General features: G+C 39.5%; 1 protein-coding gene across 2 annotated transcripts in view; it reads right to left on the reverse strand.

Annotated features, from left to right (window-relative positions):
• Positions 1-17,326, reverse strand: part of rab6a (RAB6A, member RAS oncogene family) — a 73,868-nt gene that overhangs the window by 29,862 nt on the left and 26,680 nt on the right. The window contains exons 2-4 of one of the 2 annotated variants that reach the window (XM_060826208.1): positions 7,478-7,536; positions 5,098-5,151; positions 2,636-2,741 (exon numbers count right to left, since the gene is read on the reverse strand). In XM_060826208.1, the coding sequence (XP_060682191.1) occupies positions 2,636-2,741; positions 5,098-5,151; positions 7,478-7,536 (219 nt within the window). Of the gene's footprint in view, positions 1-2,635; positions 2,742-2,831; positions 2,938-5,097; positions 5,152-7,477; positions 7,537-17,326 lie in introns of both variants that reach the window. The other variant, XM_060826206.1, reaches the window with a different exon arrangement.

Below are 17,326 nucleotides of genomic sequence, written 5' to 3' on the forward strand. Positions count from 1 at the left end.
ATGAAAAATCCAATATTTGTAACAGAAAAAAAGATTTGGATTTTTTTTCAGTTAACAATGGGTTTGTCCTCATTGCTTGTCATGTGAGGAGCGGTTGAGGATTCGGAGTCTGTACTCAAAAGGAGCTTGGAAGGATGAGGGGAGATCTCACTGAAACTTACAGAAAACAGTAGACATGGAAGACATTTCAGTAGGAGAGACTAGGACTTGAGTGTATGGCCTCCAACTGAAGGGATGCTTTAGAACTGAGAAGACGAGGAACCTTTTTAGTCGGGGGTGGTGATTTAAGGTATTCATTGCCACAGATGGCTATGGAGGCCAAGTCACAGAGTGTCTTTAAGACAAAGGTAGATAGGTTCTTGCTTAGGAAGGGGATCAAGAGATATGGGGAGAAGGCAGGAGAATGGGGTTGAGAAACCAATCAGCCATGATCAAACAGCAGAGCACATTCAATGGGCCGAATGGCGTAATTCTGAAATTATATCGTATAGTCTTATCATTAGGTATGAGGAAATTTGGCAACAAGGGGCTACATTCAGCTCATTACACTGGATAATGATTTAAAGCTCCCAAATTTCATTATATCTATAGGTTTGAAAGGTCTCATTTGAGACTAAAATTTAAATCATAATAAAACACAAAATGAAATTGTGTACTTTCATAAAAATGCTGACCTTGAGATTTTTATAAAAAGGTTAATCCAATGCAAAAAAGTTGGCACCAATAAATAAAATATAGAAGTGCTGCAATCCTTCAAAAGTACATGATATAGATCAGCTAACTAATGCCAATGTCTAAATATGAAAACCTCAAACTACTGTCACAAAAAGCTATGGATACTGGGTCAGCTAAAATTTAAGACAAACCAATAGATTTTTACAAGACTACGGCATTAAGAGATACTGATATAGATAGGTAAAAGATGTTAGGACACAAATCAGAGCGCAGATGGGTGAGACAGACTCAAGTTCAATGGCTTAGTCCCATTTATCTGTTACAGTACTACCAATTTAGCTTTATATTCAGGCTAACATCTGTGCATCGTAAGAACTTTACACATTCCTCAGGCTTCTCAATTTATAAAGGACAAATCAACAAAGTTTGAACTGACAGTGTGGAGTAAGGCTTCGTTTCTGTTTACCTAATCATGTGACTCTGGTTATGTTGAAAATTGAGAGAATTACATGAAAGTTCATGTTGTTGCAACAATAGGCAGTTCTATGAATTACCTAGCCTCAGATAGCTTATGGCACCACTACATCTGTTGAGAAGTAACATGAATAAGATAGATATCTTGTGGTCAGCATTCAACTAAGGAAAGCCAAATAACATTAACAAATCACTTCATGGTCCAAACATGCAGAATTCCTGGGATAAGTGACCGCCCTTGACATTAAGGCTACATTTGACAAAATGTGGCACCAAGACACCCCAAAGCCAAAGACAATAGAGATCACAAGATTACTACCAAAGCAGTACGTTTGTCGTGTTACAGGCCAATCATCTCGACTCAGAACTTTATTGTAGGAATTTGTCAGGGTAGAGCCTTGGCAGAACTATTTTTAACAATATCCACCTTTTAGATGGTCAGAAATGAGATAATTATTTTGATGCATGATAATGAAGTTATATTTGAAATTCCTCAGCAGTTGAAGCAGTCCACGTACACATGAAGAAAACCAGGATAATCCAAACTTGGCTGATATGTAATATTAATATTCCCGATATTCAATTCTATCTTCATCAATTCAACCATCATCTACTCCTAATGGTTACCACTGACAAGAACCTTGACTCGATCAGTCAGGTAAGTGCTGCAGTCAGTAGAGCTACTCTAAGGCAATGTATTCTATAGAAAATGGCTCAATGACTTGGAATGCTCTCTATTTTCTACCATATACATGTCAATAATGTGAATGAACATTTGCCCAGATAGATAAAGCTGCAGCGCTTGGCATTATGGAGGACGTAGCAGTCCGAGAGATTGGTAGCCATTCACCACCTCAAATATTCATTCTCTCCTTCACCAGTGCACCATGACTACTACATGTATTGCTGACAGGATGTGCTGCAGAAACTTAGCAAAAGCTTTGCAAACAAGAACTTTCCAAACCCAGAACTATAAGATCACAAATAGGAGCATGGGAATGCTATCCTAACTTGACCACAGATTTTCAGTCTTTCTTCCAGTCCCTCCCAGATGCCAAATGGTATCTTGAGTAATTCAAATGACAACTATAAACGCTAACACGTTAGCAACACCCATGATCCAAAGAATAGCGAGCCAGAGTTTGATAGGACTGACTAAAGAACTGTTTGCTTCCAAGATACAGACACAGCTTACAGATTTGGCAAGATTTACTGAAGCAATTGAGAGAAATATACAGCCATATATACAGTTGGAAAAGTTGCTATTACCCATCTATTAAGAAAAAAAAGGTTAAAAAAAACCTCAAAACATTTAAACTCATTTTGGTTTTACCCAAGTTAAAACAAATTACCATGGTCACCAGAAACACAACCAGGTTTTTTTCATAGGCCTGTATTGAGGTAATTATGCTATAATGCACGTGACAACAGGGGATGCACATTCCAATTAGAAGCCAATGTTAGAATAGCAAAAGGCCCCACTCACTTGTAATATCATAGACAACAACTGCAACAGTAGAGTCACGAATGTAGCTAGGAATCAAGCTCCTGAACCGCTCCTGACCTGCTGTGTCCCATAACTGCAACCGCACCTAGTCATCAGGCAAACAACAGCAAGAAAAGGGAGGAATAAGAACATCAAGGGCTGTTCCCTTTTGAATATCAAAACTTTATATACCTACTTGTGATATCGTAAACTACTACAGCTGCGGCTGAATCACGGATGTAACTGGGAATAAGGCTACGGAAACGCTCTTGGCCTGCAGTATCCCAGAGCTGAAGCCGTATCTGTAGGATGGGAAAAAAAGTCAAAGAGAACAAAACCAATGGCAAGCACTAAAACAGACAAAGCAAATTAAACTGGAGGGGTTGGGGGGAGGTGTATAGAGCAAATGCTGGGACTAAACACAATGGCCACAAAGTATAAAACCAGAGTGAAACTGGTGTTAAACCCATAAGTAGCAAAATGGCATGGTGTCACATCTCAAGAAATAACAGAAAAATTTAGAACGTTTCGATTCCTCAGATTTGATATCTGCAATAATATAACCTGCATGAGTTTATGCTTTTATATTGGTGGAAATGTGCTGAACACACCACAGAGTGCTGAAATATGGGTTAAGTGCAACTTGGTGTAACTAAAAGTTGAACTTGAAATGCTGCCAGCTGTAAGAAATCCTCACTTCAGGAGCCAATAATGTGAACACTCCACTGGCAGCTGCAGCACAACAGCTTTTCACAGGTTATGGGGAACTGTAAAGAAACTTGCTCGCCATGCTTCTTCTGATATGGCGGTTCACTTTTAAAATAACAAGTTCACTTTGCATTTGGGAGAGAAATGCTGAAAATTATTCTGCTAACAAAAATTATGATACTCAAGAATTTAGTACATCAAGTGACATAGATAGCAAAGAGACATCATAACATTTTCTGGTCCCAGATCTAACTGGAAGCCAAAGATAAAGATCAAGATCAAGATCACTAAACAAAATCATCCAAGATGGACGACAGGAACAAAAATGCATTTACTAATGCAAAATTAGGATCATTTTTATTTATTTCATCATGTGAATAGGGTCAGCATTTGTTGCCCATCGCCAAATGTCCTGGAGGATATCATAAAGACCAACTTTCTTGAATTGCTACAATGCTTGGGTATAGGGAAAACAAAAATAAAAGAAGGAACTGCGAATGCTGGAAATCTAAAACAAAAACAAACAGAAAAACAGGTCTGGCAGCATCTGTAGAGAGAAAGCAGAGTTAACGTTTTGGTTCATGCGGGCCTTTTTCAGAACTGATCACCAATCACGTCATCCACATACTGGAGAAAGAATGGAGGGTGGAGGCCAGAATAGGGTTGAAACAAATTATGTTCCATGTACTTGATTAAGAGACATGCATAACTGGTGGCCATGCAGGTACCCATGGCCACACCTTTGACCTGAAGAAAATGAAAGGAATTAAGGAGCTGTTCAAAGTGAGGACATTCGAGGTCAGGAGGAGAGGGGTAGCTGATGGGGATGATTTAAGCATCTCTTTCCTGGAGGAAGTGGACAGTCCTGGGACTATTCTGATGAGAAATGGACATGAAAAAGGATGCCTTTCGAACAGAGGCAGCAGTTGGAGCCTGCGAAATAGATATTTTTGGGTATAGGAACAGCTTTACATATCTTACTTAAGGTCCCCTGTCAAAAAGATGGCACCGGGTTTAGAATCCATTATCCACACATTGTATACATTGCCCATATAATAACAAAACTAAAAAAAAAACTTATTTTAAAGGTATTGCAGAGAAGCAAAAAGATATACTCTTTTCTCTTGTGGAAACATTCTGACAGAGCTTATAAACATTTTACAGTTTATAAAATCAGGCATGCTCATTTATCACAACATAAAACAAGCACTTGAAAAGGCCTGGATGACAGGACTCCTGGCTCAAGACTCACTCAATGCACTAAACCGGTCTGACAGTCACCAGTAATCAATATGGAATTAACAGTATTCCCACGTTCAAGTACTAGAAACAATTAATAAGTTTTGTACAGAGACACCCAGGTTCTCCCCATTTACCCGAGCAACAGCAGTTTTTAACATTTGCTAATATCTGCACTCTTCACGGTGAGAAAAAGGGTTTCACGTGCAAGAGCTGCTTAAAAGAAAAAGTGGATTCCAAAATAATACAGCTGAAATTAAACGTTAGCCATTAAACGGGATTAGCTAAAAAATTAGGAGCCCACCTTGGTGCAACATTAGAACAGACAAGACAAAGTTTCACCTTTTATAGCCTTTGCTCATTTCACCACAATGCTATCCCAGTATCTTTTTACTAAGTATCTGGACAGAAGTTCTAAATAGTGTTGATCAGTGCCTTCACTTTCCAAAATACTGATCAAATTTGCAAAATTAAGGCCTTTAAATTTGAAAAGGAAATACTTTGAGATTACTTACTGTTCGATCTTCCAAATACATAGTTTTTGACAAAAAATCTATTCCAATGGTTGCCTGCGGGGTGAAGGTGGTGGCAGAGAAGGAATAAAACAGGATTAGTTCCAGCAAGATACACAAGCTACCAAATTTCCAAAAAAATCTGGAAGGTGAATAATTTCTTTTGACAATGTAAAATTCAGATACTCAAAACGATACGAAGATTCTGTTCGGTTTGACCTTTCCAAACCAACTTGATTGGATAAAGTAACCAGCAAATGCTCCTGTACATCATTGAGTTATTTCTGATCAGGCCATGTCATAGGTGGGACTTTGACAGTAACGTCAGCCAGTGTGGGAATTCACCCCACATGGCTGGCATCACTCTACATCACAAACCAGCCACACAATTCCAAACCAAGAAAGTTTGATTAGAAGTCTGCAAAATATTATAACTGAGGAAGTTCAGGCTCTTCCATAAATGTAAGTTCATTCTGACAGATTTGGAATGGATTAATTTGAATTGCATTCACAGTCTAAGGCCAAAATATGTCGGAATCTGTTAAATAAAACCCTAAACAGTTGAGGTGCGGGATGTAACTTCTGTAGACTGGATTCTTGGTTAATTGTGTCAAGAAGCAGGTTGAAACTTTGTTTTGCTGTGTTTTGAGATCATTTAAGTGCTGAACATATTCCATTATCTTTTTTTTTGGGGGGGGGGGGGGTTGATTACTTGTTTAAAAAACAACAGATCTTTATCACATAAGTCTGCATATTTGTGTGAATTCCTCCGTGATTAACTACAATAAGTAACTAAACAAAGAAAACAAACATATGATTGATCAAGTCAGGCCTCATTGTGTGAATTCACTTGTCTATTTGCAAAATCAGCTGGATCATAAGTTTTCACATGTTATAGTTACATTCACAAATCTTAAATCTAACCAATAGCTTACCAAATCCATTAGATTAGACAAGACATTTATGTGTTGTCTAAACTACCAGTTTTATAATGCAACTGCCACTTGTCAAATACTGCAATGAGGATATTCCACTGGCTTGCATACAGAAGCTCTGAATCTGTTAATGATTTGCAGTTTAACAATAGCATGCAAGTTAGGAGAAGCAAAGAGCTATTCAGACACTTAAGCCTGCTCTACCATTCAACAAGATCACATGCTCATTCCTGCCAACTCCTGATAACCTTTCACTCCTTGCTTGAGAATCAATCTACATTTGGTTTAAAACATTTTCAAGGACTTTGCTTCCACATTTTCAGGAAGAGTGTCCCAAAGCCAACAGCCCTTGAAATTTTGCCTCATCTGTTTTAAAAGGGCAATCCTCAATTTTTCAGCAGTGATGCCTAATTCTAGATTTTCCCAAAAATCTAGAAACATCCTCTCCCCACCTACCCTTTTAAGACCTTAAAGAATGATGAATTTTGATGAAGTTACCTCTTACACGTCTAAACTCCAACATATACAAGTCTAGCCTGTTCAAGCTCTCCTGGAAAGGATATTGATTTTGTCAAGTTGAAAGAGAGCCAAAGGAAAAAGATTGTAACCCAGGCGACACCATTAAAAAAAAATGGAATAACCAAACTTCTTCATATAGCTGAAACTCCATATTCAGAATTAAAACCCAAATAGTGCAGTCACAGTAATATCATTGGATTAGAAAACCTGAATCACATGACTTTTATTCTGGGTACATGGATTTGAATTTCATAATGCCAAATGTTGAGGCCTGAATTCAATAAAAAGAAGTTTGGAATTAAAAGCTGGTGATCATTTAAAATCATTTTCAATTGTCTTAAGAACCTTTCTAGTTTATCCACATCTGGCCTGTCTGACATGTGACTCTAGATCCACAACAATATGGTTTATTCTCAATTGTCCTCCTGTTGATAGTTAACAAATGAGGGGCTCGCCTGCACATCTACATCACATGAACAAATAAAAATATCAAGAATAATTTATACAGCGACAACTGTCAACAATCCCAAAACTACCACCTGCTCCTCTCTTTTTATATTAAACAAGACTGCAGTTATTTAGTAAGGGATCCAAAAAGGGTGCAGGAGAGGACCTATTAATTAAAAAAAGTGAAGGACATTTAAAAACAGTAAAAACAGATTACAGCTTTAGTTCTTAGGGTTCATGGGATTAAGAGAGTGAGGAGAAAGCAAGAACAGAGTATTGAGTTGGATGATTCTATTGCATGGTGGAGCAGGCTTGAAGGTCTACTCCTGAGTTTTGACAGTTCAATAGTCAATCTGTTACTGTTAGATTATGAATTTCAAAATAAATTTTTCCTGAAGGTACAAAATGATTATAAAATTAAAGTATCTCAAGCATCAAGAAATTCAAATCTAATTTTATAGTAGATAGAATAATGCCTTTACCTGGTAAGTGTTGTCAAAGCTGTCATACATGAACCTCGTTATCAATGAAGTCTTCCCCACTGAAAAGCAAAACAAGGACAAAATGTAAGAACTGCTCAATTTTTTGAATTATTGGATCCTTGTTGTTTTCAGGATCAAAGGCAAAACACATTTCTTTGAAAGTCCATTGTGAAGAACGTCAAAGTGAATGTTCAATGCAGCAGCAAAATTAGTTAGAAAGCAATGCCAGATAAATGACTCTTGCATTGAGTGTGCTGGAAGTCCAAAACAGGAAGTCAATAACCATGATAAACTCAAGTAACTCCCAATTTAAATTGCAGAAACAATATCCATTTTTATTTGTCTTTTAAAAGTAAATTGCTAATTTGCTGTTCATCGACTTAAACCCAAAAAACATTTTTCTGACTGTCCCATCTAAGTGTTAATTCCTAAATCGGAAATATGTAAACAATATATTTTTATTCTTTATAAATTACAGACATTGAACTAATACAAATGTTAAAGTGGATTGCTCCAAGTTGTTTTATCTAGTCAGTTTCAAACTTTAAATCCTGCCCAAAATTTTGGACATTGACTCATTATGTCCCGTTTAAAGGTTTAGCATTCAAAGATCAAGCATCTCCCCCATTTCTTCCAGTCATAGGTTGACTGGACTTGTAAGTAGAGCATCTGGCAACCAGTCAAGATAGCAGCCAAGAATCTGTTCAGAACACCTGAATGTATAGCCTTACACATGCTTAATGAGAAATATGTACATATCAAGGGAGCACACTAGTTGCTGCCCAGTGACAACACAATTTTTAAAGAAAAACTGCAGTTGCTTTTAAGATACCAAGCTTAATGGAGAACAAATGTATATTATTATCTTTGCTGCAAGGACCCGAAAACAAATCCAATCCAGATCACCAAGATTAAAATCTGTTTGCTGGTTTTAAAAGCGTGATCTGGAATGACTTGAGTTTAGTTGTAAATTTTGCCCAAGACAAAGCTGGGAAGAAAATAAGGCCTTGTCACCAATACCATCAAGTATTGTAACTGCAACTGAGCATGGTCATTTAAGACAGATGATGAATTTCTTCTGAGGATAGTGCATCTGTGGGTTTCTTTACTGTCAAAGTTGGGTCATTAAGTGCATTATAGGCTGAGAGACAGATTTTTAAAACAGTAAGGGAATCAAGGATTGTCGGGGAAATGCACAAAAATGAAGTTGAAGATTAGCAGAGTAGCCATGATCTCACTGAATGACACCAGCAGACTCAACTGGTTCAATAGGCTATTTCTGTTTCCACATCTTATCGTCTTATGGCTTTTTCCAATTGTTTTATACAGGGTCACAAATTGCTATCCACAGCATTTGTTCATCTACCAAATACAGCTAATATACTGCCGCAACTTCACAGCCTCTTGCCTAAAAGAGTCCATGCAGAGTTTGCACATTCTCCCAGTATCTGCGTGGGTTTCCCCCGGGTGCTCAGGTTTCCTTCCACAGTCCAAAAATGTGCAGGTTAGGTAAATTACCTGTAGTGTCAGGTGAAGGAATAAATGTAGGGGAATGGGTCTAGCTGGGTTGCGCTTCGGCAGGTCGGTGTAGTCTTGTTGGGCCAAAGGACCTGTTTCCACACTAGGCAATCTAATCTAATCTTTTCAAACATCTTCTGGAAATTCAAACACATTACATTCCCTTTCTCAATCTGGCTGGTTACCAGTTCAAAAAGTTCTAAAACTTGTCAGGCAAAACTCCTGAATTCCTGAAAGACCAAAGCAGAGATTGGATATGGAGACAGAAAGCAAGCAGCATATATAGGTTGAGTGGGGATAAGCAATAAAGAGATCGGATGATTAAAAAAGTTGATCTTCTGAATACAATTCAGACTTGGACAGGACAAAGGATGAACTTCATATACAACAATACACATAGCTGCACTTAAATAAGTTTAAATTTGAACACAACACAGGAAAACCTACTGAAAAAAAAACAAACATTCAATTGAAGTCAGTATGGGCTAACGTTGCAGGGTTAAGGAGTAAACTGCCTTCATTTTAAGTTATCAAAGTGTTAAATTGTATGCAGGGCAATTTAAAAGATGAAGGTAAAATAACTTTGAACCACGCTTTTTAAAATCTGTATTACAACCTTGTACTTGATGAAAAGATAAAACTTCTAATCAAACTACTTAATGTCTGCTCACTCGTTCAGACATTATGATACAGACATAGAATACTCGCCTAGTTATTTTAGCATGCCGAGCAGATCCAATAAACAACGCATGATTAGTGTATACTTGGCCAAAGAACCTTGAACTTCAGGAAGGCCCACTGAGGGACTAACTTCTCAAATCAAACCCGAAATAGTAATGTGACCATATTACTGCAAATGACCATTGTTTACATGGCTGGTACCTTAAGAAGTCCTTTTTGTGACAATTAACACCATGTGGTTAATTTGTTTGCACAGCTGCCTGACAGGAGTATGTTTTTCATGTGACAGAAAGTCACAAATTTATATTTACACCAAAAGATGCAGTTAAGGTTGCTATTTCAATCTCCATGTCACAGCTCATAGTTAACTCAGCAGACAGCTGAACATTTAAAGATTCTACGCTATTAAAAATGTCACTTGTTTACCACAAGTTAAGTAACTGGAAATCCCTATACCTCTCCAATTCATCTTCCAAATCACCAGGAAGGAAGACAACTTCCAAACTTCATGATAATAAGCAGTTGCTTGCGATCATCTTGTTTAAAAAAAGTGCTGAGTGGTGGTGATGCTCAGTATTCAATACATGAGAATACCAGAAATAAAACAGAGCATCATTAGACAGATTTAACTATATAATTAATATACTACAGGTCTCAAACTCGCACTTGTGAAAGTTAGCTAATCCTCATTAAATAAATGTCGTGCTCTAAAGCAATTTCTTGTCATTTTGCATAGCAATATTCTACTGTAATCATGTTATAGTGAGAACAGAGGTCAGGAATCAGGACTAAATGCATGTAACCCACAATGGTTTAACAAGTTGTTGGAGGGAATCCTGAGAGACAGGATGTACATGTGCTTGGAAAGGCAAGGACTGATAAGGGATCGTCAGCATGGCTTTAAGCGTGGGAAATCATATTTCAAAAAGCTGTCAATTTTTATGAGACAACAAAGAGGATTGATGAGGGCAGAGCAGTGGACATGATCTACATGGACTTCAGTAAGGCGTTTTGACAAGGTTCCCCATGGGACACTGGTGACCAAGGTTAGATCTCATGGAATACAGGGAGAACTTGACATTTGGATACAGAACTGGCTCAAAGGGTAGAAGACAGAGGGTGGTGGTGGAGGGTTTTGTTCAGACTGGAGCTCTGTGGCCAGTGGAGTGCCACAAGAATCAGTGCTGGGTCCACTACATTTCATATAAATGATTTGGATGTGAGCATAAAAGAGGTCTAGTTAGTAAGTTTGCAGATGACACCAAAATTGGAGGTGTAGTGGGCAACAAAGGTTGCCTCAGATTACAACAGGATCTTGATCAGATGGGCCAATGGGCTGAGAAGTGGCAGATGGAGTTTAATTCAGATAAATGTGAGGTGCTCCATTTTGGGAAAGCAAGTCTTAGCAGGACTTGTACACTTAATGGTAAGGTCCTAGGGAGTGTTGCTGAACAAAGAGACCTTGGAGTGCAGGTTCATAGCTCCTTGAAAATGGAGTCACAGGTAGATTGGAGAGTGAAGACAACGTTTGGTATGCTTTCCTTTATTGGTCAGAGTATTGAGTACAGGAGTTGGGAGGTCATGTTTCAGCTGTACAGGATGTTGGTTAGGCTACTGTTGGAATATTGCTTGCAATTCTGGCTCCTCCTTATCGGAAAGATATTGTGAAACTTGAAAGGGCTCAGAAAAGATTTACAACAATGTTGCCAGGTTGGAGGATTTGAGCTATAGGGAGAGGTTGAAAAGGCTAGGGCTGTTTTCCATGGAGCGTTTGAGGCTGAGGGGTGATCTTATAGAGATTTATAAAATCATGAGGGGCATGGATAGGATAAATAGACAAAGTCTTTTCCTTGGGTTGGGGAGTCCAGAACTAGAGGGTATAGGTTTAGGGTGAGAGGGGAAAGATATAAAAGAGACCTAAGGGGCAACTTTTTCACGCAGAGGGTGGTATGGAATGAGCTGCCAGAGGAAGTGGAGGAGACTGGAACAATTGCAACATTTAAAAGACATCTGGATGGGTATGTGAATAGGAAGGGTTTGGAGGAATATTGGCTAGGTGCTGGCAGGTAGGACTAGATTGGGTAGGGATATCTGGTCGACATGGACGAGTTGGACTGAAGGGTCTGTTTCCATGCTGTACATCTCGATGTCTCTATAATTCTTTCTAAATTAGCTAGGTTTTGTCCTCTAACAGAATTCTAATCATGCTTTTAAAGTGCTAGTCAGTGTCATCGCTATATTAATAGTTTCCCTGGTGAGTCAGTACAACAAAATACTTGCTAAACATTATGTTCCCAGAATCATACCTCATCATAGTTAGAATTGAAATTGGTACATTGCCCATTCAGAAACCGATTCTGTTTTTAAAAAACCCAATCAGCTCCTCACAACTCAGAAGATAACAATCAAGAAATGAAAAACTTTATTTTGAGATATTAAATTAACAAATTACAAGTAATACAACACCCCTATTCAAGAAAAGGGAGAGAGACAGAAAGCATAAGACAATAAAAACATAGAAAATAAATGTAGGCCATTCAGCCCCTCAGGCCTGCTTTGCCATTCAATATAATCATGCTCAGTACCCTGTTCCTGCCTTTGCTGCATACCCTTTAATCTCTTTGGCCAGGTTAGCCTAACATTAGTCATAGAGAAAGTTCAAGAAACTAGAATTAACATTAGCATAGTTCGAAAATCAAGGTGATCAGAAAGTCAAATACAATTTCCTCTCCACTGTTTGATGAATTAAAGTTCTTTGAGGAAGGAAGGAAGGAAGGTAGATAGATGGATGAGGAGGAACCTGTAGATGTGATGCACTTGGATTTCCAAAAGACAAATGATAAAAGATAATGCAAAGGCTATGACAAAAGATAAGAATACATGGTGCGGGGGAGAAATGTTAACATGGATTAAGGATTGGCTGGATAACAGGAAATAGAGGAGGAATAAATGAGCCTTTTCAAGCTGGCCAACTCTAGCTAGCAGAGTGCTCCAGGTATGAGTGCTGGGGCCTCAACCATTTAACAATCTATGTCAATGCCATGGGTGACGGGACTGAACATATGGTTGTCAAATTTGCTGATGTTATCAAAATAAATAGGAAACTTCAGAGGTACAAAGTCTGCAAAGGAACATGATAATTTACATGAGAGCGTGAAATGTTCAGTAGCTGCAAGCCAGCCCAGCCCCAGTAATGGGGTGGCTTACAGTCTTTGAGTCCTACAGCACAGAGATAGGCCCTTTGGCCCAAACCGACCAAAACGTCCATCAGTACAAACCCCTTTTAGCTCCAGTCAATGAAAGGAAAATTAAAATCACCTATGACAACCCTATTGCTCCTGCAAGTCTCGCCAATCTCCCTGCATATTTGTTTCTCTAATTTCCGCTGATTATTTGAAGGCATATAGCACAACCTCAATGTCACCATCCCTTCATTTCTTAGCTCCATCACAAAATCTCACTCTTCAGTTATTTCATCTGATTGATTAAGGTGACTATCACAGAAGTAAAGATGCAACATCCCTGCTCCCTACTTTCCACCACCTGTCTTGTCTAAAGCACCTGTACATTAAGTTGCCAGTCCCATCCCTCTCTTAGCTATGTTTCTGTAATGGCTATTATATCAGAGTCCCACGTACCAATCATGCCCTGATTTCAACCTTACCAGTCAGCTCTCTTGCATTGAAATATATGTAATTTAATCCAACAGGCAGTCCTTGCTCCCTGTCATGTCCCAGCCTGACCAGTCTCTTCACTTTACTATTTCAGATTACTGTATCTCCTTCCAGCCTTGCATTTGCCTCCCTCTGTTGAGGGTCCCGCACCCTGCCAAATCTAGTTTAAACCCTCCTTTGTAGCACTAGAAAACCTGACCAAGATATTGACCCCTTCCAGTTCAAATGTAACACATTCCTTTTTGGCAGGTCACCACTGCCCCAAAAAAGATCTCTATGATCTAAAAATCTGAATCCCTGGCCACTGCACCAATTCTTCAACCACATATTAAATTTGCCATATCCAGCTGTTCTTACCCTCACTAGCATGTGGCACTGGAAGTAATCCAGAGATTAAAAACAGGGACACTATCAGTGGTAAACGATTTTCCTAGCTCTCTAAAATCACTCCACAGAACTCAGCCCTATTTGTCCCTATGTCACTTGTGCCAAAGTGCACAATGAAATCTGGCTGCTCACCCTCCCTCTTGAGAACATTCTGCAACCACTCCGAAAATATCCTGGGACCCTGGCACCCGGGAGGTAACACACCATCCTGGATTCCCATCTCGAATCTCTTGTCTGACCCTAACCATCGATTCTCCAATCTCTAAAGATCCTGTATAACTTTACCCTTTCCTACTGTGCCCCAGAGCCAGTCGTAGCCCCATTGACCTGGCTACTGCTGCTTTCCCCGAGTAGTCATCCCTTCCTAATAGTATCCAAAACGGTATACTTGTTTGAGGAGAATGGCCACAGGGGATTCCGATATGCTCTGCCTACTCCCTTTGCCTTTTCTGGTGATTACCCAGCTACTCTCTATGTGCACCTATAGCTGTGGCTATCTCACTGAAACCCTCATCTATGAAGCATTCAGCATCTGAGTGCTCCAGCTCCAGCTCCCTCAACTGTTTCCCAGAAACTGCAGCTGGGTGCACTTCCTGCAGCTATAATCATCAGGGGAAGCTGGAAGTCTCCCTGAGCTCACATATCATGCACAAGGAACAGGTGGTTTCCGACAACCTAGAATGGCAGTTTTAGGCATAGTGCCTGGCGGCGTGGTCACCTAGTGTGGCAGTCTTATCTTTGGCACATTCAGTCTTCCAACAGACCAGCATGGAGGTCTCAGCTTGGCAGGGCAGACTCAGCTGCAACTGCCAGACATGGCCGAGTTGAGTTTTCAAGTGTACGCCAAATGCAGAAGTACTGAATTGAATTGCGATGAACATTTAGAGTCATAGAGATGTACAGCATGGAAACAGACCCTTCGGTCCGACCCGTCCATGTTGACCAGATATTCCAACCCAATCTAGTCCCACCTGCCAGCACCCGGCCCATATCCCTCCAAACCCTTCCTATTCATATACCCATCCATACGCCTTTTAAATGTTGCAATTGTACCAGCCTCCACCACATCCTCTGGCAGCTCATTCCATACCCGTACCATCCTCTGTGTGAAAAAGTTGCCCCTTAGGTCTCTTTTATATCTTTCCCCTCTCACCCTAAACCTATACCCTCTAGTTCTGGACTCCCCGATCCCAGGGAAAAGACTTTGTCTATTTATCCTATCCATGTAAACCTCTAAAAGGTCACCCCTCAGCCTCCGACGCTTTAACTTTTTTTTTAATTTTAAAGACTTATTAATTTAGGTGTTATGGTATATGACTTAAAACTTTTCACTTTTTTCTGTAAAACTACAGATGACAATAAATTGCTATTTTATTCATGATTGCATAGCAAATTGTTTGTGACACGAATGAGGACAGTGCAGTACTATTTTGCCAGCAACCAATGCAGGGGCTTTAGCAAGGTTAACAGGTTCATGTCTGGTCTGGGCACAGTTAATTACAAGACTCAAAAATAGCCTCAGGCTTTTTAGGTGCCTTGTGTAGACCCTCCTCATTGATTACATGGCCCAAGTACTCTATGGAATCTTTTTAAAAACTCACTTTATTCTTTTTACTTGTAGGCTGTGCTCCTGTAATGTTTTTGGGTTTCTTCTAAATTTTTAACTGCTCCATTATGGAGGATCCAGTAATCAAAATAGTGTTCAAATGACACTGGATGGACAAACCCACTTAATATTTGATCCATTGCCTTTTGGAACAGAAGCAACACTGATGTGTTGCCAAAAAGAAACTGCTTGCAACAGAAAAGTCCCATGTATCACTACCAACAGCAGCAGCTGAGATTGCTTCACGACACCCATCTGCACATAAGCCTGCGACAAATCCATTTTTGAAAAATTCTTTCGCCCACCAGTCCACTAAATAAGTCTGAGTGGAAGGGGTAATTGATTCACACACAGGACTGGGTTGAGTGATCTTCAAGTCATCACAAATCCTCACTGCGTTAACCTTTTTAAGACTGAAATGCTGGGAGTGGCCAATTCACTGGTGGCTAATGATCCCAACACTCCCAGGTTCACTAGTCATTCCAGTCCTGCTTCCACTTTCGGCTGAACAACACTATGGTGCAGCAAATGCAGCTTCAGATTCAAGGACCAGCCTCTGGCTTCAACTGTAATTTAATTTTGACACCATTCATCTGCCACAAAATTCCTTTGGAGCCATTTTTGTACTTGTCCAGGATCTCTTGCAAGCGCATATTTATGTTCGCCAACCTATTAACCACACCCCAATTCAACCATAATTTTTGTAATCAGAAACATCAGCATAATGCAGGGTATTTGCCTTTTAATATATATAGTGGCAATTCTGCATACTGGTCCTTAAGTAATTTTGGTAGGCTTCAATGGTAGTGTCCTCAACTTCTCCCAATAGACTAATTCAGGACGTTGGGGCATCACTGTAGTCATATCCACTTCCATTTTTACTGTGGTCTCCTCGACTTTGGGAAGGATTCTTCCCAATCAGTTTCACACCATACTGACAGCAAGTTTAACTGAAACTCTGCTGACTTTGGACCTTATGCTTCTCCTGCAGACCCAGCTGATTCCTTGTCCACTCTCTAATTGGTGATATTTACCACGTTTTGTCCTTAGGATTGTTTCTTCAGACTCCTCTCGTTTGGATTGTGCCCAGCAATTGCCAGCAATATGACCCACTCATGTACATCTGCTGGGCTTAGAGTCCAACATGTTGACTCGTTTAGACCATTCTAGTCACATTAGTGGCATTCTACAGTTGTTTACATACTCTGCCAAGTTTCCTTTATTTATGCACCTGGGCGCCGTCAGCCAACTGGGTTGCTTCACTGGTAACCAATTCAATTGAGATAGTAATTCCAAAAGCTGCCTTGAAATCCACATCTCTCCTCGTCAGTAGCTTCCATTGGATGGCTGTGTGTTGCAGGCCACAAAACAAACGGTTCTGCAAAGTAGTGTGAAGGAACCCTCCCTGAATTCACAACATTCCGCTGATGTCTTTGAAGATGGCCACAAATCAGGTAGACTCTTCACCATGTTGTACCCATTTGTAAAAATGGAAACATTCTACATTATCAGCAGCTTGGGTATGAAATCATTTCCTACCACTTGGTATAGTTCTTGGAATGTCTTCTTTCTGGGTTTCTCTGGTTGCACCAAACTCTCTTAAATCCAGTGACAAACCTGTTCCTTTGACAAGGTTAGATTCTCGTTGGTTTGTTTAGAACCTCAAAAATAAAACACCAAGGTTCCTCCTGAGATTATTGAAATATTGTGTACAGGCTTCTGGTACAAGCTCATATGCAATTAAGATAACATTTTTTTCATCTCATTATACTCCCCATGTGATATTAAAGAGTTAACTTGCCCTGCTGACTGACAGGAAATTGCATGTCGCAAGATTAGGGTGGGATGCTTCTGACTTACCAGTAGATTTTAAGAAAATTACATCATCATCTCCTATTATTACATCGCCATTCCCTTGCCATTGAAAAGCCTATTTGCATTTTCATCTCCTATTCAGAAATCAATAAGAACATTACAGTTGGA

The sequence above is a fragment of the Hemiscyllium ocellatum genome, chromosome 6 (assembly GCF_020745735.1).
Source record: "Hemiscyllium ocellatum isolate sHemOce1 chromosome 6, sHemOce1.pat.X.cur, whole genome shotgun sequence".
Classification (NCBI taxonomy): Eukaryota; Metazoa; Chordata; class Chondrichthyes; order Orectolobiformes; family Hemiscylliidae; genus Hemiscyllium; species Hemiscyllium ocellatum.